General features: G+C 36.1%; 1 protein-coding gene across 1 annotated transcript in view; it reads right to left on the reverse strand.

The window, feature by feature from the left end:
• Positions 1–667: 667 nt before the first annotated feature.
• Positions 668–24,951, reverse strand: part of FBXW10B (F-box and WD repeat domain containing 10B) — a 144,674-nt gene continuing 120,390 nt past the window's right edge. Inside the window, exons 11-13 of the mRNA XM_074225191.1 lie at positions 24,072–24,230; positions 18,314–18,498; positions 668–1,741 (exon numbers count right to left, since the gene is read on the reverse strand). Of these exons, the coding sequence (XP_074081292.1) occupies positions 924–1,741; positions 18,314–18,498; positions 24,072–24,230 (1,162 nt within the window). The 3' untranslated portion in view covers positions 668–923. The remainder of the gene's footprint in view (positions 1,742–18,313; positions 18,499–24,071; positions 24,231–24,951) is intronic.

Consider the following 24,951-nt stretch of genomic DNA (forward strand, 5'->3'; position numbering starts at 1 on the left):
ATCCACAACCACCCTGGGAAAAAAAACAAGTTAAATAACTCACCCAGAGTCACTTCAACTAGTGTCTGAGGTCAGATGTGTACAGGAGGTGAAGGGGTGAAGAGGACTTCACCCAGCACTCTATTTACTATACTACCTAGCTGCCCCTAACTCCAGAGCATGCTCTATTTCAGCTTAGTAGATCTTCAGGATCATTGTAGTACATAACCTGACAACAAAATAGTACTCATACCTTCTTTCTTCCTCCATTCCCCCAGAGAGATTATGATGACTACTTTCCTTCCACAGGAGTGGAAGACTTTCTTCCAAAATAATAGTTTAGCTTAGTTAACTTATAAAGCTTAATTACAACATTAAATTACAGGCTTTCAACTAAATTCAAGCCCTAAGCTACCTGGGCCAAGAGATTCAATCACAGAAAACATCTGCTCTAAGCATTCATTTCTGAAGTGTTTTTTTCCCTTTTACTAGCACATAGGAGCATCTTTGAATTCATGGTGGTGAATGAAAAACTCCCCATTATGGAAGGGGAAGTAATAACCATTTATATGTTACCTATATGTGGCACTGTGCTAAGCAGTTTATAAATATCTCATTTGATACTCATAACAATCTTGCAAGATGGCTACTATTATTATTCCCACTTTAAGAAATCAGAAAACTGAGGTATGCAGAAGATTTTGTATTGTTTGTAGAGAGACAAATTATCATTCCAGGGAACCCATCAGTCTTACTGACCTAGCTCTTTCTTCTGTCCTTGATTCAAGAGTAGAATGTCTGTAGCTCATATGAAGATGGCTAGAATTTCCCCACCTCAGAAGACCAATTGCCATGTAATAGTCCTAAACAACTAAAGCTCAAATAATGACAATTTGATTTTATGTTTATTTTAAAGGCAGGATGCTCTTTTTTTGTACTAACATTCAGATAAACGTGTTATGTCCAAATTCAGGGGCTGCAGTTTTCCCTTTCTTCATGAAGTCATCTATAGACAAACCTTTGATCTTCCTGAGCCAGGCTGCTTTGCTTGCTTTATCCGGATTAACTGTCCCAGTAGGTTTCATGTTCTTAAATTCCATCATTTTGGCTTCATTGTATTCTTTCTTTTGTTTCACCGTCAGTAGCATGAACCCTGTATTGACCCGATAGGGATTAGCTGTCACAGTATATGCAGATGGCTTTACTGAGTGATATGAGGACTCTACTGTGCTTCGAATCATCATACGATGAGGTTTGATAATTTGGGTACTAGTCAGGTTAATTGCCCTTTTATGCCCTCTTTCTTCTCCATCCTTAAAGGTTTCACAAGACTTAGGGCGAATGATCATGGGCTGTGGGATGTGAGAACTTATTTTAGAGCTATGTAAGGACTTCTTTAAGTTGGGCTTCAATTTTTGGATTTCAAATGCGATGCTAGTTCTTTTAAAACCTGGAGCAATACTAGAAGATTTCAACTTCTCGATTTGAGCAGCCTGTTCAGCTCTCCCTGGTAGGAGTGACATATCTTTTAAGTCCAGAAATTTATTTGAGGTTTCACGTTGTAGCACGTTAGGTGCCCAAGCATCACGGACACTCGCTCCTGGGATATTAGTGTTATTTGCTGTATAAGCTCTCTGCAAGTAGCTGACATCCAGGAGCTGATCAGGTGATGGAGGCAATGGTAAGCCTAGTTTCTTTACTCTCTGGAGAATTGCTTCTGAAGTTTCAGCAGTTACAGGTTGAGAGATTTGAAAGGTGTCACCTATTTTTCCAAGAAGTGAAATAAAGAAAAAAAGAACTTCATAATTAAGTGAAAAAGTCTTATGTGAAAGTCATTCTAATAACTAAAAACTGAAAGTTGTGTTTGAATTTATATAATTATATAATATTGTCATGAGATTTTATAATAGCAGCTTGTATTGTTATAGTCTTTTAAGGTTTGCAAAACACTTTTAAAATATTTTATGCTTTATCCCATTTTATAGGAGAGAAAGCTGAGGTAGACAGGTTAAGTGGTTTACCCAAAGTCATACATAAGTGTCTGAGATTAATTTTGAATGAGTCTTCCTTACTCTAGTAAAATGAAAGATGTTCCTCAAATTAATCACCTTGGGATTACTAAGAATATAAACTTATTCCGATCATTGAAAAATAAATATCCTAACCATTGTTTTAAATTTCTAGAATACCTCTTTTAGAATTGCCTTCAAGCTGCTTTACAAGCCACAGGAGAACACCAATCTGATGTCTTAAGTAGAGGTGTCAAACATTGTCAAAATACTCCTGAGTGCAAATTAAAAATGTAAATGGGAGATATTCGACAAAATAAAATACAATGGAATATAGTTAATGTTCTTATGTGATTTCTTGGTCAATATGCAACAGCAGGGATCCTTATGTAGTTTATTTGAGTTTGACATCACTGCCTTTAAAGTATTAAAAAAACAAAACGACCTCACTTAACCCATTTTGTTTCACGTCTTATGATTTTTAGGCTTTTCCCAAAAATCAGATCCAGTCTCAAAATATTCTCAAACATCCTCAAAGAATGTTTTGCAGGTTTTGAAAATAAGTCCTACAGTGGAGGTCAAAAGCAGTAGGGAACATTGGGAAAAGTATGTGGCCTCTCAGAATGACTACCTAAAGAATATATGCATTTTGGTGCATAATTTGTGGAATATTTAAAAATAAATTAATTATATTATAGTCAAACCTATAAAACTTCTCTTTTCCTGAATAGAAACTATCTATGAAATAGTTTCTCATGGGAATATCCTAATACTATAAAATGGCAATCTAGGAAGAGCAGGAGAAGATGAGAACATATAAGTGTAACTTGACCAGGAGAAGTATGAAATGCTAAAAAAAAAAAAACCTAAAAGGATCTCTATCTTATCAAACCTTTGAATGAGTTTAAAGGAAGGATTGAAAGATCCTGAATGAAGTCAAAACCAAAAAGTGCAAGTGGAAGCTTCAATTTTTGACACCTAAAATGATACCTGGAATCCAGAACAAGGGCTGCCTACCTTAGAATAATGTGTATAGTCTATTTTAGTTGAACTAGTTAAAAAAACTGAATTTTGATTACCAAGAAGAACGAGTATTAGTTACAAAAAAGTTATAATACCTGGGTAACCATCTTTGCCTCTTTCATCCTCAAAAAAATCTTACTTAGTCCTTCTTTCCCAGCCCCACAATCATCCTTTTAACCCTTCTGTCCTTTGTGGCTACAATAGATCCTTTTTTTCCCCCCTCTCATTCACTTCTTAACCCCTAACTTGGGTTCCAACCTTACTTTTCCTCTAAAACTGTTCTAGTTAGGAATGCATTTTTTACGTGTTTTTTTTTTTTTTTAATGGGATTAAGTGGCTTGCCCAAGGCCACACAGCTGGTAAGTGTCTGAGGTCAGATTTGAACTCAGGTACTCCTGACTCCAAGGCTGGTGCTCTATCCACTGTGCCACCTAGCCACCCAGGAATGAATTTTTTTTGAAGCATACCTTTTTAACTTTATTTTTCTTGTTTATGTGTTTTCTTTTGCAACAATTTGTTTTGCATGATTTCATATGTATAATTGATATCAAATTGCTTGCCTTCTTGAGTGGAGGAAAGAGAAGAGATAATTTACAACTCAAAATTTTCTTTAAATATTAAAAATTTTAAATATAATTGGTAAATGTTTATCAAAATAAAATATATTTTTCAAAAAATTATGTATCTGAATTGTTAGAGGCACCAATTAAATCATAGGTATGACCAAAAAAATTCACAAGGCATCATGCTAGGTGCTAAGATTATCAAGATAAAAATGGAAAACAGTCCCTTTCCTCAAAGGATTTATATTCTTTTGGCAAATAATCTTAAGAGTTCAAAGGGATCATATGTAATCTATCTTTCTATCTAATCATAAATGCCCTCTTCAGTGCCTCTAAATCATCTCATTTCACTGACAAGAAGGTCACTATCTTTTAGAGTGATATATTTCATTTTGAAATAATTCCTGCTATAATATATCAGTTCTAATATATCAGTTCTAATACTTCCTTGTAATGGCCTTGCTTTTGGTCAGAGGCCTGCCTAAAATAAAGTAGAAGGAATCTGCTCCCTCTCCCACTTGGACAGGCTTGCACTCTACTTCCATTTTGATCTGACAATATTTTGTTTAAGTCTACCTAGTAGAAAATATGCTCCTTAAGGTCTAGATTGGTTTCATTTTTGTTTTCATACCCCAGTATCCAACACAGTGCTTAATACATAATAAATACTTAATAAGTGCTTGTTGAATGGCTGAATGAGTTTCTGACTGCATATGCTTTCTAGTCTTCTTACTCTTGACTCTTCTCCATTCAACTGACAGTTACATGAGCACAATACTCCATCATCTCTTGTCTCTACATCTTTGCGCTTCCTGACTACCATATGTGGAATACTTTGCCCTCTCACCTCTTAGTTTTCTTGACTTCCTTCAAGACTCAGTTTAGGGGCAGCTAGGTGGCCCAGTGGATAGACCACCAGCCCTGAAGTCAGGAGTACCTGAGTTCCAATCTGGCCTCAGATACTTAATAATAATTACCTAGCTGTGTGGCCTTGAGCAAGCCACTTAACCCCATTTGCCTTGCAAAAACTAAAAAAAACAAAAACAAAAAAAAACTCAGTTCAAAATTCAATTTCTGCAGAAGGCCTTCCCCAACCCCCAACTACTAAGTGCTCTTTTCTCAAAGATTATCTTCCATATACTTCCATCTACTTCTCTATATACTATTTATTTCTTAATAGCTAAATCTGATGACCTTTTCTCAACTCACTCCTCTTCACCTGTCTGTAGGCTTTTACACCACTAACCGTCTTTATTTTTTTCTCAATACTCTCTTCTAAGTTTTCAGAATATTGCTCTCCTGATTTTCCTACTAACTTGTCTGACCACTCCTCAGTATCCTTTGATTGATTATAATGTTTGCTGATATAGGAGGGACCCACATCCATAAAGCCAAAGACTACCCTCAGGCATACATCACCAAAAGTCCATTTCCTATTTCTGCAAGACAGTGAGAAGGATATCTTTACACAACATTCCTTTCACTATAATCAATATAACGTGTAAGTTATGCTATCATGTATTTGATGATATAATCCTCTTACTAAAACTACTATAACTATTACTACCTCTACTAACTATTCCTCCTTTTTCTTTTTCTCCTCCCTCCCTCCCCCTTCCTTCCTTCCCTCCCTCCCCCTCCTTTCCTCCTTCCTTTCCTTCTTCCTTCCCTTCCCCCTTTTCCCCCTTCCCCCTTCTTCCTCCTTTCCCCTTCCACTATCCCCTTCTTCCGCCTTCCCCCATTTGCCCCTTCTTTCCCCTTCCCTTCCCTTCCCTTCTTTCTGGATCCTCATTTAGGTCATGCCTTCTAACCATTGATGTCCTACTAGATTCTGTGCTGTGCTCTTTTCTCTTTCTCCTTTTATATTATTTACTTGCTGATCTCATCAACTCCATTGGATTTAATTACTATTTCTAATGATTCTCAAAACTATCTATCCTGTGCTGAAAAAGCTTTTGACAAAATACAGCACCCATTCCTATTAAAAACAATAAAGAGTATAGCAATAAATGGACTGTTCCTTAGAAAAATTAGCAGTATCTATCAGAAACCATCAACAAGCATTATATTCAATGGGGAGAAGCTAGAGGCATTCCCAATAATATCAAGGGTGCCCATTTTCACCACTGCTCTTCAATATCACATTAGAAATGTTAACTTCAGCAATTAGAGAAGAACAAGAAATTGAAGGAATTAGAATAGGGAAGGAAGAGACAAAACTCTCACTCTTTGCAGATGACATGATGGTCCACCTAGAGAATCCCAAGAAATCATCCAAAAAACTACTGGAAACAATTAGCAATTTTAGCAAAGTTGCAGGTTATAAAGCAAACCCTCATAAAATCCTCAACTTTTCTATATATGTCTAGCAAGATACAGCAGGAAGAGCTAGCAAGAGAAATCCCATTCAAAGTAACCTCAGACAATATAAAATACCTGAGAGTCTATTTGCCAAGACAGACTCAGAAACTTTTTGAAAACAATTGTAAAACATTTCTCGCACAAATTAAATCAGATTTAAATAACTGGGCAAATATCAACTGCTCATGGATAGGTAGAGCTAATATAAGAAAAATGACAATTCTACCAAAACTAAACTACCTGTTTAGTGACCTACCAATAAAAATTCCAAAAAAAAAATACTTTAATGAGTTAGAAAAAGTTGTAAGTAAATTCATATGGAGAAATAAAAAGTCAAGAATTTCCAGGAATTTAATGAAAACATGCAAAAGAAGGAGGCTTAGCCCTACCTGATCTAAAATTATATTATAAAGCATCAGTCATCAAAACTGTTTGGTCCTGGCTAAGAAATAGAGTGGTGGACCAGTGGAATAGACTAGGTGCGATAGCAGGAAATGATTATAATAATCTGCTGTTTGATAAACCCAAAGAGTGCAGCTATTGGGATAAAAACTCTCTTTGATAAAAAACTGCTGGGAAAACTGGAAGTTAGTATGGAAGAAATTTAGATTAGACCATCACCTCACACCCTTTACCAAGAGAAGATCCAAATGGTTACAGGATTTAGACAAAAAACAATAAGCAAATTAGAAGATCAAGGACTAGTTTACCTGTCAGATCTATGGAAAGGGGAGCAATTTATGACTAAGGAAGAGATGGAGAACATCACCAAAAACAAACTAGATGATTTCAATTGCATTAAATTAAAAAGCTTTTGGACATATAAAACCAATGTAACCAAGATCAAAAGAAATGTAGTAAATTGGGAAACAATCTTTACAACTAATGATTCTGACAAAGGACTCATTTCTAAAATATACAGAGAACTGAGTCATATTTTTAAAACAAAAAGCCATTCCCCAGTTGACAAATGGTCAAAGGATATGCAAAGGCAATTTACAGATGAGGAGATCAAAGCAATCCACAGCCATATGAAAAATTGCTCTAAATCATTAATTATTAGAGAAATGCAAATTAAAGCTTCTCTGAGGTACCACCTCACACCTCTCAGACTGGCCAATGTGACCAGAAAGGATAATGATCATTGTTGGAAGGGTTGTGGGAAATCTGGGACACTGTTACACTGTTGGTGGAGCTGTGAACTCATTCAGCCTTTCTGGAGAGAAATTTAGAACCTCGCCCAAAGGGCAACAAAAATGAGCATACCCTTTGATCTAGCAATGCCACTACTGGGTCTATACCCTGAAGAGATGATGAAACAGGGTAAAAACATCACTTGTACAAAAATGTTCATAACAGCCCTGTTTGTGGTGGCAAAGAATTGTAAATCAAGTAAATGTCCTTCAATTGGGGAATGGCTTAGCAAACTGTGGTATATGTATATCATGGAACACTATTATTCTATTAGAAACCAGGAGGGAGGGGATTTCAGGAAAGCCTGGAGGGATTTGCATGAACTTATGCTGAGTGAGATGAGCAGAACCAGAAAAACACTGTATACTGTAACAGCAACATGGGGGTGATGTTCGACCTTGATGGACTTGCTTGTTCCATCAGTGAAACAGGGACAATTTTGGGCTGTCTGCAATGGAGATACCATCTGTATCCAGATAAAGAGCCATGGAGTTTGAATAAAGTTCAAGGACTATTCCGTTTAATTTAGAAAATAAACCATCTTATTGCCTGATCTTGTTATCTCTTGTACGTTTTGTTTCTTCCTTAAGGATATGATTTTTCTCTCATCACATTCAATTTGGATCAATGTACAACATGGAAACAAAGTAAAGACTGACAGATTGCTTTCTGTGGGGGGTGGAGGGAAGTAAGATTTGGGAAAAAATTGTAAAACTCAAATAAAATCTTTAATAAAAGAAAAAACTATCTGTCCTGCCCTAAACTCTCTACTGACCTCTAATCTTCTATCTGCAATCTTCTGTCAGATATCTCAGATTGGATATCTAGTAAATATCTTGAATTCAACATGTTCAAAACTGAACTCATCTTTCCCTTAGCCTTCTGTCCACCCATGCTTACCCCCTTCACCTTCCATATTTCTGTCAAGGGCAACATCATCCTCCAAGTCTCTCACGCATTCCACCTAGGCATCATTCTCAATTTCTCATTCTCTCTCACCTCTCATGCTGTTGTCTCTATTCAATACCTCCATCGAATCTTTTGTCAAAGCTTTTCAATTTCACTTTTTCAACATCTCTCAAATATGTTTCCTTCTTTGATACTGCCACCATTATGGTGCAGGCCCTTATTACCAGTATTCTTCTGGTAGGTTTGGTGGGTTGTGCCTACTTCAATCTGCCCATTCCAATCTGTGCTACATTCAGTAGCCAAAGTAATTTTTCAAAACTCTAGGAGGACCATATAACTTTTCTATTAAAAAAATTCCAGTAGTTCTCTACCTCTTCCAGGGTGAAATTTTGAAAAATCCTCTAGTTGATATTCAAAGCCCTTTATAACCTGATTCCCACCCCCCCACACACACACACTCTTCTAGTTTTCTTCCTCACAGCTAGGTGGTGCAGTGGATAGAGCACTGATCTTGGAATCTGGAGGATGAGAGTTCAAATCTAACCTCTGACTCTTACTAGCTGTGTGACCTGGGGTAAGACATTTAATCCTGATTACCTCTCATCCAGGGCCATCTCCAGGCAATTCTTATTCATATCTGTTCACTGGACCCAGAAGGCTTTGGAGGAGCAAGTGAGGTGGGTGACTTAGCACAGCCCCTCACTCATTCAAATCCATTTTGCAAGCTTGTCATGACATCACCTCCCTGATGTCTTGCTTTTCTTTGAAAATGATGGACAAACATTACATTACTTCCTGCCACATATTCTTAAGTCCATTAATAATGGTATATTACTATTCACAAACAAGACACTATCTCTTGTCTCTAGCCATTTTCTCTGGCTGTCCCTGATGCCTGGAATATTTTCCCTCCTCATCTCTGTTTAATTGACTTCTTTCAAGTCCCAACTAAAATCCTATCTTCTGAAGGTAACCTTTCTCAACTCCTTTTAATTCTAATGAATTCCCTTTGTAAAATATTTCCTATTTTTATACCTCACTTATTTGTACATATTTATCAGTTCATTTTTCCTATTCTGTTGTTCATTCCCTGAGGGCAAGGATTGACTTTTGACTCTTTTTTGTATGCCCAGCACTTAGCACAATTCCTGACACAGTAGGCACATAATACATGTTTATTAGTGTTTCTGGATAGGTGGATATAGAGGTAAAAATAGAACTCAAGCAAAAGAATCATGGCTAAAGTATATAGCTTTTTATATTGGTTTTAAGACTTACAAAGTGCTTTATGTTATCTCATTTGAACTTCACAACCTCTTTAAAGTTGAGGAAACTGAAACTGGGTTGTCTAAGTAATTTGTCCAGGGTCATAGTGGCTAAAGCAATATTTGAACTCTGGTCTTCCTGACACCAAGTTCAATACTATTGTGCCATCTAGCTACCTAATCCCTATGCCTTGTAACACATTTCTCTGCACTTCTGCATTTTATTTTGCTTCCAATTGTTTATTCTAATTCCTTAGAAACTAAAAGCTTTTTAAGCCTGCTTTCTCTTGAATTAAAAAAGAATTTGGCAATGATGGTCTGAGTAAGTTATGGAGAAAATAGTCAGATTTTCTTAGGAATTGAACTTTTTTAGGATCAGGCTTGGGTTTATGAAAGAAGATACTCTAGAGAAAGGACTTTAAGATTTTTGTAATTCTATAAAACTTAAAAGTTGGGAAGAATTTCAGAAATCACCTATTTCATCATAGAATAAAGCTAAAAGGATTAGATTGAGTTTTAAAGGAGAGGTGAAGAAATTGAGAAGTCATTGGCATGGTAGAGCACTAACTTCTAATGTCTGAATAGTCTGTCTCTGGGAAAAAACCACCAGTGAGGATATTCCTTCTAAACACATTCACACTGGATCTATAAATATACACAAGATACATACAGACACACAGCATATGTTTGTGTATATAGGACATATATCTATTCATATAGGTATATATATGCCTCTATATATACATATATGATTAATCTATGCTTCCTTATTTTGTGTGTGTGTGTGTGTGTGTGTGTGTATATATATACACTTATGTAGAGATTGTTGATATATATCTCAACAAAGCATACATTATCAATCCATACAATACATATGCACTTATGGAGCAATCAATTAACAGTCCATACACAATTCCTTAGCTTGTATAGATTATTGAAATTGTGTGTTATAGGAGGGAAAGGGAATAAACTTTTATATAGTACCCACTATGAGCCAGCTTTTTTGCTAAGCCCTCTACAAACCCTTATGAGATCCTCACAACAACCTTTCAAGGTTTGGTGTTATTATTATCTCCATTTTACAGGTGAGAAAACTGAGGCAAACAAATTAAATCAATTACCCAGGTCATACATCTGGTAAGTGCTTCCTGATTTCAAGCTCAGTGCTCTGTATACTGTGCATCTAGATGCCTTGATGCCCTATAATAGTATCAACCTACTTCTAGTGAGACGCATATTAGGAGTTATCTTCTAAACTTTCTATCTTCTGCCACCTAAGACAAGTTCTCTACATAAGTAGATTATTAAGTGATGTTTGCTGAATTGTAATAAATTTAAGTATATCTATCTTCTTAGTGTTACTGTTTACATTTGCAAAAAGCTGCTAATTTCACATTATACTGATCTGAAGAAAAGAAAAAGACAAAGGTTCGCACAAGAAGTTCTGATACAGATAAAGGCACCAAACAAGAAGTTTGTGTAGCAGTTAGAAAAATATAACAAGAATAGTTGAGAACTAAGGATCTCAATAGTATATGGAAAGAAAAGATTTCTAATGATCTATAAAGAATGTAGTTCTCTGATTGAATGAAAGAAGGGCTTTAAGAGAAAAAAATCAAAGAAATAAACTGTCAGGAAATTGGAGGAAGATATAATAAAAGTAAGAAGAGACCCACATAATACCTTTAAGAGTCTTCCTATTGACAGTAGAGCCATATATGTGAAGAGGAAAAAACTTACCATGCTCCCCACAATGATGATGAGGATCCACAAGTATTAACAGAAGTAAAGTTGTCCAGGATTGGTCTTAGGAAAACAAGTCATATTGATTTGTGTCTCCCTGCTGAGGAATAATAAGGTGGTCCTGTTGTCCTGATATTGTCTTCTGGCAGCATGTTTAATAGCATGTCAAATGTAATGACCACTATTCACTTTAAATTATTCATATAGAGACAGTTATCATTTGATAACTTACAAAAAAATCTGAGAGGCCTTGGTGGAAAGAATATGAATATTTTTTAATTTACTTAAGGAGAATTGTGTAGTGTTATCAGTGCTGCTGATTGAAAACAGGAATTTCAAAAGAGAAAAATATACTTGGGAAATGAGCAACAGGTTAAGATTTCTAGACCTCTGGCCAGATATAGATGTGGCTCAAATGTACTAAATCTCATCTTAAGGTCCTCCTTTTTTTGTCTTTTTCTCATTATGTATCCTCCTAGTTTCATTCAGGCAGATTGCCAAATATAATTTAAAGTATACTTATATCTCGATTTCTCTAAATGTGGTTAGAGAAATCCTACTTGGTGTAAGCAAGCTAATAATTTTAGGTACAAGGGGGAAAAGTACAATCTTGGTTTGGGGGCATTGGCTGTAAGCTAATTACTCAAATGTTATTTGGTGGGGAATATACTAGTGGGAAGACTGATAAGCAACAAGCCTGGATACCTCAATCCCTTAAGGTTACCCCTAGAATCCTGGGGAAGTAGTTATGATTGCATTCTGGAAACACAATCACTTTGGAGTGAACCCCAAAGAGAGGTTATATATAAAAATTATGTATGTATGTATGTACATATATATATATATATATATATATATATTTCACAAAGTGAATAAGAATCACAACATACTGAAGAAAAAAATGTAACCTCTGACTGAGATTGTTCCTTTTACAAGGATGTTGCCATAGAAAATTGGTGGTCTGTAAAGTATTACCCTAAGTTCCCCAGGAGAAACCACATGCTAACTCCTAAAAGAGAAAAGTACAGCTTCCTGTCAGTCTCTTCTGTCAGTCCCAGCAGGGAGCTTATGAAGGGTATAATGCTTTCCCATCGAGGAGCTTACTAAGGGCATACTCTTCCCCTTCCACTGAAAGTGGGAAACTAGGAAACATCAGAAGCAATTACATCAGGAGTGAAAATAATATACTGACAAGACCAGGACCAGAATTAAGAGTGGGTGCACATTGAGAGGACTGATTATCAAAAGTTATCTTGCTTTTCTATGCTATTGATAGTGTTAAGAAATTATAGATTAATGTGATTTTTGTCTAAGCCTAGCAAATTATATATAGTCATGTGAGCTTGTCTAAGCCTATAATTTTGTGACTGGAGATTGAGAGAAAGGGGTAGCCAATCCTGAGAGAAGCAATTTGCCTTGTCCTGAGTCTGTGGAGGAGAGTAATTAGATAGTTTCTGCAGGGTGGGAAGTATAAAACAAAGATTAATTAACGGAATTGAAAGACAAAATAAATGAGATATTAGTATCTTAATTTCCTTGAATAAGTTTAAGTCACCAAGCCTAGATGAACTAAATGCCTTCCAGAATGTAGTTACTGAATCCATGGAATGGAAGAATCCAGGATTGGGGGGCAGAGAAATATTGCTTAAATTTTTTAAGGGAAATTATATTCTTCAATTCTGGGAGAGATTCCACAGTATTTTATTAAAGTGATACAATGTGAGCACTTAAAAAAGAATGCAATGAGAACTCAGAACCAGCACAAATTTATCAAGGACAGATCATGCTCCATTAAACTCCATTAAACATTTCCCTTTTTTGACAATGTTAGTAGAAATACCCAACAAAAATATACCCAGAATTCAGTTATATTAATTTAGACAAAAATAAAACTGATTCTCTGACGGGTGATACTTTGCTGATCTAGGCAGCAACAGAAAGAGAAACAAATGAATATAGGGTCAAGGGAATAAACATTTACAGTGTGTATCAAAAGTAATCCACTGAATCTCAAAACTACACTAAAACTTTTGGAATAACCTCTGTTAAATATTTACTATATATATAAGACACTGTATTTTAAGAATACCCTCTATTAAGCACTTGATATGTATAAATCTTTGCAGGGAAATTATTTTTTTCTTTTTCAAAGATAAATATAGCAGTGCCCTGATAAGTCTAATGGGAGTGAGGGGAATGCTATGAGTATAAATAAGCACTGTATATATAATAAGAGATTGTGATAAATACAAAGGATAATCCCTACGAGGGAGAAATCACTTTTTGGCAAAGAGAGGGACAGTTAGGGAAGACATCATGGAGAAAAAAAAATATATATATACATACATATATATATATATATATACATACATATATATGTATGTATGTATATATATATATAGTTCAGCTTTGAAAGAAACAGGCTTTAAAAGAAAAGAGAATGCAATAATGAATTCTAGATAGGAATATAATGTTATCAAGTTATGTGAGAGAGCAAGAGAAAAATAAGAGTCTGATTTGACTAAAAGAGAATAGATGAAGGGGAATAGCATGAAAAAACCCTGAAATAGAGCTAAGCTCAGAGATTGATTGTATAAGACCTTTAATTCCAGGGATAAGCATTTATATTCTATTCAATTACCTAATCGGGAGCTACTTGTTTTTTTTTTTAATAGTGACATGATCAAAAAGTAAATAAAGAATTTTACTTGAGTAGCTGTGTGATAAATTGATTGCAGATGAGATAAAGTGAAGGCAGGTAGATTAGTTGGGAATCTAGTAAAATAGTCTAGATTACACAATTTTATTTATGTGAATATTATAAGATTATCAGATGCCCTGATATCTATGGCATTCTATTGGCACATCAGTCATTTTGATAAACTGGCGTGTAGTTTTCTGAACAAAGAATGCTTACATATCACTCCTATAAGAAAGCAGGAGTGCCAACTTAAGATGTAATAACTATGTTTTACTAGTTTAAAAACCTAATTAAGGTACTGGTAATTTCTGTTCATTGGTCATGTAAAAGTGAAAAAAATTGTTCATAAAAATATACTATTGCATATCTGGTATTATCAGCATCTGATCTGTTGCACTCACTCTACTTTCCCCCAACTCAGGGAGGGAGGTGTTAGTTGGGGGTGATGAATCTCAAACTTGGAATGAACCTCAAAGGTCAGCTAGTCCAATTATCTTCTCAATAATATATTCAAGGTTATTCAACCTTCATTTCAAGATTTTTAGTGAGGTGGAACCTGCTCCTTCAAAGTCCATTCTATATTTCATAGCTCTAATTGTTAGGATTTTTTCTCCTTTATGATAAATTAGATCAAAAGCATACAGAAAAAGGGGTGGGGTGGGGCAGGCTTTAATTAAGACATTTATAAATATATTAAATATTTAGCTCAGGGATAAGCACATATACCTGGAGTTTCATTCCAAGTTGACATCAAACCATTAATGACTACTTTTTGGATCCAGTTATCCAACAAGTTCTGAATTTACTTAACTACTATGGGGTATCCTGCCATCATGCCTCCAAGGGAGAGACACCATCATCTTTTCCTAAAATTTAGTAAATGACATCTGAATAGTTCCCTCAGTTGGGGGCTGTACTTCTTTTCCTCTCGCTTCTTAACTCTCTTTAGTCAGACGTCACATCTGTTCTTATTCTAAACTTATCTTTCCCCTCAAACCCTTTCCTCTCTCTTAACTTCCCTCTTTTGAGGTACCATCATTAACTTTCAACCTAGTGTTATCCTGGACTCCTCCCTGTCTTTCAACTATCATATTCAAATTATTTTCAAACCTGTAAATTTTACCTTCATAGCATCTCTTACATATGTCCTGTTCTCTCTTCTGACACCCTGGTGCAAGCTCTCATTACCTCATACTTGGATTATTGCAGTAGTCTGCTGCCTGTCACAAATCGCTCCCTATTTCAGTTCATTCTTTACCCAACTGTCAGTGAGCTTCCTAGCTATGTCATTTCCCCTGTTTAATAAACTCCAGTGACTCCCTCTTACTTACAAGATTAAATATAAAATATTCTGCTTGGTATTTAAGTCCTTCATAACCTTTCATGAACCACTCCTTTCTGCCACACTCCACTTTTGTCATATTCTCATACCCAATATACTCCATCCTTTTCCCCATGAACTCTTACACAGTGTCACTGATCATCTTGCTGTTCATTGAACAAGATGCTCTCTATTTTTTTGACTCCAGGAATTTTCCCTGTTTGCCACTCATCTTGGAATACTCTCTCATCTCTACTTCCTTGCTTCCTTCAGGCCTCAACTAAAATCCCAGTTTCTATACAAAGCCTTTCCATAGCCCCCTTAATTTAAGTGCCTTCCCTTTGTTGATTATATCAAAATTTTCCCATGTCTAGTTTGTTTGTACTTGTTCATATATATATTTATTCTTCCACTCGTCTAGGAGTTCCTGGAGATGAGAGACTGTCTTTTACCTTTCATTGTTTATATTTTTTTTAGTTTTTTCCAAGGCAAATGGGGTTAAGTGACTTGCCCAAGGCCACACAGCTAGGTCATTATTAAGTGTCTGAGACCGGATTTGAACCCAGGTACTCCTGACTCCAGGGCTGGTGCTTTATCCACTGCACCACCTAGCTGCCCCCTTTCATTGTTTAACATGATCCCTGTTACATAGCATGAACTTAATAAATTGTTTATTTATTGGCTGACCTAACCAAAAAAGGAGTGGGGTTAGTCTGTAATGACCTGTCCTTGATACAGTCTTGAGGGCTTTTTGTGATTACTACGTCCTTTTCTTGATGTTCACTTAAATATCCCTTAATAATATATTCTAGAAATTTCCCAATTTCCCTAAGATGCCCAAACTTTTAAGCTTTAGAGTGAGTGGGACAAAGGTCCAGGACAGAACCAGGTGGTAGAAAGCAATTCATCATAATGTCTTTTGTGCTCTCTGCTCCTGTAGCAAACTACCCAGCAAAAAAGTGCTTCTTGAAAAAATATTTTTTTCTATACAAAATTATCCCAAACTACCCTTCCTCTATTGATTAGGAGAGTCATCTGTTACAGAGATCCCCTGCTAATTAGGATCTCACCCTTACCCTTATATTTCTCAAGTTTATCATAAGACAAAATTGTGATTTACCTTTGATATCCCTGTTGTTTTTGACTAGCTTATAACATTTTTAAGTGAAAAAAGACAGCATGGGATTTAGATCAAGAAGACCTAGATTTGAATTCTATCTTGCTATTTTTTGTGACCTTTGGCAAATTAATTCATCTTTTTTGGACCTTATCTATAAAATGAAATCTAAGATCCCTTCCTGCTCTGTACTCTATGTTTACCAAAGGCAATCTGTAAAGAATTTTTAACTTGCATATTTAATCTTTAACCATTTCTTGTGAACTGTTTTCTAAATCAATTCTGACAGAAACAGCATTTCTCTGATATACATTGCCTTGCCTTGTATAATCACAATTATTTCCTCCCTACAACAACCCCAAGAAAAAATTAAATATGATATCCCTTTTACAGACAGAAAAATATGGTTATAGAGTGGTTAGGTTACATGCCCATGTACTCACAGAAAGCTAGGCGTAGTTAGGATATAGATTCAAGATGTTTCACAATTATCTTTTTTTTTAAACATTTTTGCTAATATCAGTTCCATTATGGGAAATGACTGTCTGATGTTTCATTTTCTAGTATCATAGCAGCAACCACCTCACCAGAAACTGACACAAATTCAAAATCAGTAACCAACACTTATAGAACATGAAACAATTCTATCATTCTGTGACTGTTTTAATGAACCTTAAAATTCTGGAAAAGTTTTTTTGAATCATCTAGTCTCTTCCTCTCATTGATAGGGTGGAAAACTGAGATCCAAAAGAACTTAAGTGACTCTTATGATGGTACATGACTAACAGATCCAGGACCAGACCATAATTTAGAAAACCATGTTGAACCAAGGGCGGGGGGCTATCAAATTTTGGTGACTTGACAGGGAAAAGGAGGCAGGCAAAAGAAAAAGTAGGATGCAGAGGCACTGGATGATTTGACTTCATACCTTCCCATTCATTCATCTTGTATTCCTTTCTTATAGAGTTCAGGGAAAATTAGGAATATGAGAGCAAGGGTAAATAAGTACAGGAGGAGAGAACTGATATACTATTTCCTACACTGACCTTTAGCAGGGCCTCTTGTTCTTTAAGACCTCAAGGAAATGAAAGGCATGGTAGGGGAGGGAATGGAAGGGAATTTGCAACTCAGATTTTTTTAAAAAGAATATTAAAAATAATAAATTGAAAAAATATTTTAAAAAGAAGATTAAGACTGCTTCTTGACACCAGTTAGAACATGACTTTAAGATTACCTCTCTTCATTCTTTGTTGACTCTACCAATGCAGAAGACAAATAGTGAGTTAAGTCTTGACAGGAAACTTTGGTAAGAATAGATCTTAACTTGGGGGTGGCTAGGTGGTGCAGTGGATAAAGCACTAGCACTGGAGTCAGGAGTACCTGGGTTCAAATCCGGTCTCCAACACTTAAAAATTACCTAGTTGTGTGGCCTTGGGCAAGCCAGTTAACCCCATTTGCCTTGCAAAACCCGAAAAAAAATATATATCTTAACTGAATCATAGTGATAGGGCAGTTAACTAACAAATTCATAGGGCTTTTACCCATTGACTTCTATTATATTCAATATTATATAAAGCTAGGTCTGGAGCATTCTCATTGCTTAACAAGTTCAAGCCATCTAGCTTTCACCTAATGACCTAGCAGGAGACAGAGAGGCTTGTCTTATTCATTTTTCCTCAGTTTTAAAAACTGATTTCATTTCCTAGACCAATCCTGAAGGATTGTTAATTCTAGAGGAGGCTTTAATGTGACTGAGAAATATCTCTGCTTTGTAATAATGTATATGCCCCAAGGAAAAGCTCTACTGGTACTTCCACATTCTTCAAATAAATTTTCAGATGTGTGAGCATGATAAAGTATTTTCATGGGTCTTCCCTTAGAAAATACAGCTTGAGGTTGTTCATTAGGAAAAAGACCACAAAAAGTAACCTAGGTTATATCTCCAACCACATGGTATATGAATCACTAAAACAGACAATTCTATTCTAAGTAGAATGAGGAAAGGTCCTTCAATAAGCAGCAGATTTATCTGGTGAAAATAATTTTACAGCAGCCCCACCATCACCAACTTCCTATAAAGTTAGCCCCTCCCAAGCCTCTCTGTCTTTTTATTCACAAAATCATTTACCAGTATGTTTAGTTTCAGTTTCAAGTTGTATCTTTGGATGACTGGTTTTATGCTCCTCTGCAAGGTCTTCCTCTTTATTCTCTTTGAGATTCTTGATAGTTGATCTACTCCTGTCTGTGTAATACTGCCATTTAACCTTGTCAAACTCGAACATCAGAACGTTGCTCTCTGTATTGATCACCATCCTAAGACCAAAATAACACCTCAAGACAGACACATTTAACAAGGCTTCCAACAAAAGAGAAGAGCAGCAATATGAAGTGAAATTTACAAGATTTGTTCCACTTGAACTTAAAAATCTGAATGAAAATTTCTGAAGTATCTGTTTGGCAGATGTAGTAAGTGGGACCAAACAGTGAATATAGTCAGTTGAAATGATTCACAAGACTATAATTTGAGATGAAAAAGGACATTAGATTTCTAGTTTAATCCTATCATTTTGCAAATGAAGATACTGGTTCCCACAGTAATTAAGAGAGACAGTCTCTTAACCCAAGTCCTTGGACTAAAAATGAAATACTTAGTCATATTAGTCCTTTCTCAAAGATAAGTAAGCATGCTTTGCCTTCATCAAAAATAGGTACATGAGAGGGGTGGAGCCAAGATGGCAGCATGAAGGCAGCATTTCCCGGGAACTCCTCCCCACCCCCAACTCCAAAAGCCAACAAATTATGACTCTAGCCAAAATTTAGAGGGGGCAGAACCCACAGAAAGACTGAGTGATACATTTTCCCAGTCCAAGATAACTTAGAAGTTCCGCAGGAAAGGTGTGGTTTCACCAGGACTGGGGGTTGGAAAAAAGCTGGGGCCTCAGTGCAACCCAGCCCAGCCCAGAGATTACTGGCAACAGCTTGAAGGGGCTGCAAGAGAATTCTGCTACACCAGAATGGGTGTGGAGTGAGGGAGCACCAGCCACAGAACCTGCAGCGAGAATCTGGAGAAAGCAGCCTGCACCCCCAGAGACCATAAGGAAAGTCTGAAGAGATTTCTCTTCTCTCCCTCAGGGTAGGATTCTGCTGCTAGCCTACACTCAGATCCAGGTTGCAATTTGGGCTTCTATACTAAGTAGCCAAGCTGGATGCCTCCTTATGGCTCTAGGGCAGAGGGAAGTAAGGGGGCTATCTACATATCAAGGCACAGGCAAGAGAGTTTAAGACCTTAGAGGAATAAAGGTATCAGTGGGGTGACCACCCCCCCAAAAAAAAACCCAAAGCCTTGGGAGTGCTTTGGATTGATCTTGGGCTGAGGAAATGAGGAAACAGCAGAAAACAGAAGAATCTGAACATAGAGAATTACTTTAGTCCCATAGAAAATCAAAATATACTCAGATGATGACAAAATTGAAGCTTCTGTATCCAAAACCTCTAAGAGAAATAGAAAATGGGCTCAGACTATGGATGAGCTCAAAAAAGACTTTGAAAAGCAATTAAGGTAGGTGGAGGAAAAATTGGAAGGAGAAATGAGAGTGATGCAGGAAAAATCATGAAAACCAGATCAGCAGCTTGGTGAAAGATATATACAAAAAAATACTGTAGAAAATGATATGTTAAAAACCAGTTTAGGCCTAATGGAAAAAAGCAAAACAAAAGGCAAATGAGGAGAAGAATGCCTTAAAAAGCAGAATTGGCCAGCTGGAAAAGGATATAAAAAAAGCTCTCTGAAGTAAATAACTCCTTCAAATGCAGAATGGAATAAAGGAAGCTGATGACTTTGAAAGAAATCAGGAAGAAATAAAACTCTTCCAAAGAAAGTCAAAAATTAGAAGAAAATGTGAAATATCTCATTGGAAAAAAACAACCAACCTCAAAAACAGATCCAGAAGAAACAATTTAAAAATTATTAGGCTGTCTAAAAGTCATAATCAGGAGAAGAGCCTAGACTTCATTTTTCTAGAAATATTACAGCAAAATTGCCCTGAGATCCTAGATGCAGAAGGTAAAGTATAAATTGAGGAAATTCTCTGGTCACCTCCTGAAAGAGATCCCAAAAGAAAAACTTCCAGGACTATTATAGCCAAATTCCAAAACTCCCAAATCAAAGAGAAAATTCTAAAAGCTGCCAGAAACAAATGAGTCAATTACAGAGGTTCCATAGTCAGGATTACACAGGATATGATAGCATCTATATTAAGGGCTCGTAGGGATTGGAATATGATATTCTGGAAGGCAAAAGATCTTGGTTCGCAACCATGAATCAACTACCCAGCAAAACTGAACATACTCTTTCAGGGGAAAAGATGGACTTTCAATGAAACGGGACTTTCAAACTTTCCTATTGAAACAACCAGAGCTGAACAGAAAGTTCGATCTCCAAGTACAGGACTCTGGTGAACCATGGCGGGGAGGGGGGGTGGTGGTGGAAGAGAAGGACTAACCATGAGGAACTTAATGATATTGAATTGTTTGTATTCCTGCATGGGAAGAAGATACTCTTATGAACTCTTATGAACTTTCTCATTTATAAGAGCAGTTAGGAGGAACAAGGCACAGAAAGGAGCTGAATATAATGGCATAATATAGTAAAAAGATGGAGTGAATGGATAATAAAGGAAAGTACTGGGAAGAAAATAAAAGAGAGGAAGAAGAGGCTAAGATATTTCACATAAGAGTCAAGAAAAATCTTTTTCAATGGAGTGGAAAGAGGGAAGGCAAAGGGGAATGAGTGAGCCTTCATTCTTCATTCAGAAATGGCTCAGAGACGAAATAACATACATATTTAATAGGGTAAGGAAATCTATCTTACCCTAGAGAAAAATGAGAAGAAAGGGATGGGATGAGGGGAATGGGGGGGAGGGAAGGGGGGAATAGGTGATAGAAGAGAGGGAAAATCGAGGGAGAGGGTACTCAGATTCAACACACTTTTGGACAGGGCCAGGATGAAAGGAGAGAGAGAATAGAATAAATGAGAGTGGGAGGAATAGAATGGAGGTACAGCTAGTAATAGCAGTTGTGGGAAAAATATTGAAGCAATTTCTCTAGTGGACTTATGATAAAGAAAGCAACTCACCCCAGAGACAGAGCCATTGGAATCTGAACACAGACTGTTTTTTCTCTCTCTATTCTTGTGGTTTCTCATCTTCTTGGGGGGCAGCGGGAGGGGGGGTTATGTTTATTCAGTTTTGATCAATGTATAACATGGAAACAATGTAAGACTATCAGACAGCCTTCTGTGGGGGGAGGGAAGGGAGGATGGGGGAAAATTATAAAATTAAAAACCTTACAAAAAATGATAGGTAGATACTATTGTATATAATTGTAAAACAAATAAAATGTTAAGAATGTGAAAAAAATAGGTACATGGTATATTGGACTTGGGCATTTTCCCAGAAAGCACTAAATATCATAGGTAAGTATTGTGAGTTTTTAACAGTTTAGTTCACAATATTTTTAAATGTCTTTAAGTCTTCAGATGATTGTCAGATGCTTGAGATAGGAACTAGTACTAAATTGGAAAGTGCTGAGTACTAAGGCTCAGAAATATATCCTTGTAGCCTCAGACTGAGGACAGCTGTACTAGTAAATGTTTATGAATTCAAGTATTTGTTAACATTACTGAATCAAGACTAGCATGTGATGGGCTTCTGAAAATTGTTGGACTTGATCAATTAGTGGCAGATCTATTTTTCTTATTCTACTTTTTCATTCTATCTTCTCAAGGGTAAATATTCTGCATTTTTAACAGAAGAGCATATATTTTTGTAAGGCATTACATCACTAAGGTCCCCATTGCTTTATACTATAGAATAGAGAGAAAATTTCTAAAACTTTATTTTTAATATTTGCTGACTGTAGTCATCATCAATTGACTTCAGGTGATATATGTTCAAAAATAATTTTTCTCCCTGGAAAAACTGGAAAGACATCTGGGGAACCATTTATATTGTTATGAAAAGTTCCTTTTGGGAAGTAATGTTTTATCAGTTAAAAGCAAATCATCTTTTAGGATCACAGATTTAGAGGTGCATGGCATCTTAAAGGCCATCCAGTATGATCCCCTCATTTCAGAGGAAAATGAGGCCCAGAGAGATTGTCTTGCCTAGGGTTATACAGAGAGTAAATAATGAAACTGGGTACCAACCAAAATTCTCTGACTACAAATCTACCATTCTTTTCACTGTACCACACAGCTTCCTCTTTACAAATGATAAAAGTTCAGCAAGTTTGTCACAATTTTGTAAGTTTTCATTTGTTGATGGTATTTTGTACATTTCTTGACTCAATTCTCTCAGCATTCCTATTCACTGTAAATGCCTACTCTTCCTACAATTCTTTTCTGATTAGAAGTGAGATTATAGTCACTTAGGACTGGTAGGTAACTAAGTGTATGAAAAATGATAAAGAATTTCTTGGTAATAAATCTACAGTATGGAGGAGAACGGTATTCTGTTCTATAAAGAAACTCCAACCCCCCCCCAAAAAAACAAATCATTTTCCTCCAAATCCAGAAAATCTTAGTAACAGTGATGTTTTTGTCTCCAAATGATTTCTAAGACTTTTTACATATCCTTTCTGACCCTCAAATTCATTATCTCATAATAGTTATAATCAGATCATATCTATACTTAAACTTTTAATAAAAAACCACAAAATTTCATAGTGAGAAAGGACCTCACAATTCATCTATTCCATCCCATTCTGGAAAAATAATCCCTACTTCAACATGCCAGAAAAATGGCTATCATTGGAATCTGAACATAGACTGAAGTACATGTTTTTTTCTCTCACTATTCTTGAGGTTTCTCATCTTCTTGTGGGAGAGGGGGGTTATGTTTACTCTTATAACAAAATTATTGTAATAATATAAAATAAACCAAAATCATACTTGGTAAAAAAAAGAAAAAGAACAATGGCTATCCAACCTTGCTTGGAGACCTCAAATGAAGTGAAGCCCACTTTTTCCCACGGCTGCCCATTCCATTCTGGGAAAAATAATTGTTGGAAAGCTTTTTATGTACTTCAGGTCAATATGTACTTCTACCCAGTTTCTACCCATTGCTCCTAGTTTTATACTTTAGGTCCAAATAGAATAATTCTAATCCTAATCTGTTTTCCAGCTCACCCTCTAAATGTGAATAACTCTAAAGAGTCTATCCTGGGTCATTGTTTTCTTCCCTCTAAACTCTCTTTTGGTGAGCTCAGCTATTCCCTCAAGGGATTACTTCTACCCACATTCCTCCCCCAATTTATATAGAGAGCTCCAGTCTCCCCAAAAATTTAGTCTCACAGCTAGTATTGCCTGATGGACATCTACAATAGAATATACTGTCAGAACCTCAAACTTTAACTTATCAGCCTTCTACCCCATCCAAACTTACCTTTCCTTTCAAAGATCTTTTTTAAATTAATAACATTGCCCCTTAATATCTATGTTTGATCCTCCAGAAGTCTCTTTAGTTCTTCCTTCTTTGTCACTCCCTATATCCATTTAGTTGCCAATTTTCATTAATTCTACCACTGCAGTATCACTTTCATCAATCCCCTTATTAGCAAATTGAAGGAAAGTTTCCCAGATTTCATTAATATTTGATAATGTGTCCAAATTATTGTGCTAGACTCTGAGGGAATACAAAGATGAAACAAGACATATTCTCTGCTCTCATGGAGCTTACAATCTAATGGGGGATAAAAATGTAAATAAATAACTAATATTTGGAAAAATATAATTAGTGCAAAGGAGAGATCCAGAAAAAAGTGCTGTGAAAAGTCTGAAAAGAGATGAATAGAATCATCCAAAATAGAATTGCTTACCTACCACCCACCTGTTGTCCTCAGTAAAGAAGGACAGCACTGGGTCACCTTTGCTATTGGCTTTAATCACCCTCAGACAGGACCCATTCAAGAAATTATATATGCGAATATTCCCATCAGCACAGCCACTGATTACCCGGAGATAGAGAAAGGCCACGCAGAGCACCTCCCTAAAAATTAAATAAAACAATGAGGATAATCCATTCTCTAGGAAGACAGCTGTATATAAAATATTTTAAAATAAGGAATGTAAAGAAATTATTTCCTCCCTCTTTTCCTTTCCTTTTACCTCCTTTCCTTTCTTTTACCTCTTACAATGAAGGTAAGTGTCTAGATGTGCTTTGGGTTGATTAATGTGGCAACAGAAAAGATAAAGGTTTGCTGGTGCCAACTATTCCTTCAGGAAATTAGGCACCTAGTGCCCCAACTAAGACATAGATTATATATAGCAATGAGAAGCACTGACTTCTTTCTCTCTACAAACCCTATTGGTTGGAAAGAGAATAAAAGGAGTATGTGGAGAGGTTAGGAAATTTAACTTTATCCCTACACCAATATACAAGGTCAAATAGGTTTAAAGAAAGAATTCTTAGCCTGGAAGGGAGGAGGCCATTAGTTGAATAAACCTAAGACAGGTATATGCAAGAGTTTTTTGGATCACAATAAGGAAAAACAAAGGAACCACATTGAGAAGTTGTTGCTTTTGCTTCTGAAAATTTCTTAAGGTTAAGAGCAAGTCCTCCTGTAACTTGTCCAATTTTGGACTTGGAATCAGGAGATCTGGTTTTATATCCAATCCTGGTTCTTCTGCTTATTGACTATAACCTTGGACAAATCATTCTGTCTCTCTGGATTTCAGTTTCAACATCTCCCAAATCAATCAATCAAAAA

This window comes from Macrotis lagotis, chromosome 2 (assembly GCF_037893015.1).
Source record: "Macrotis lagotis isolate mMagLag1 chromosome 2, bilby.v1.9.chrom.fasta, whole genome shotgun sequence".
Lineage (NCBI taxonomy): Eukaryota > Metazoa > Chordata > Mammalia > Peramelemorphia > Peramelidae > Macrotis > Macrotis lagotis.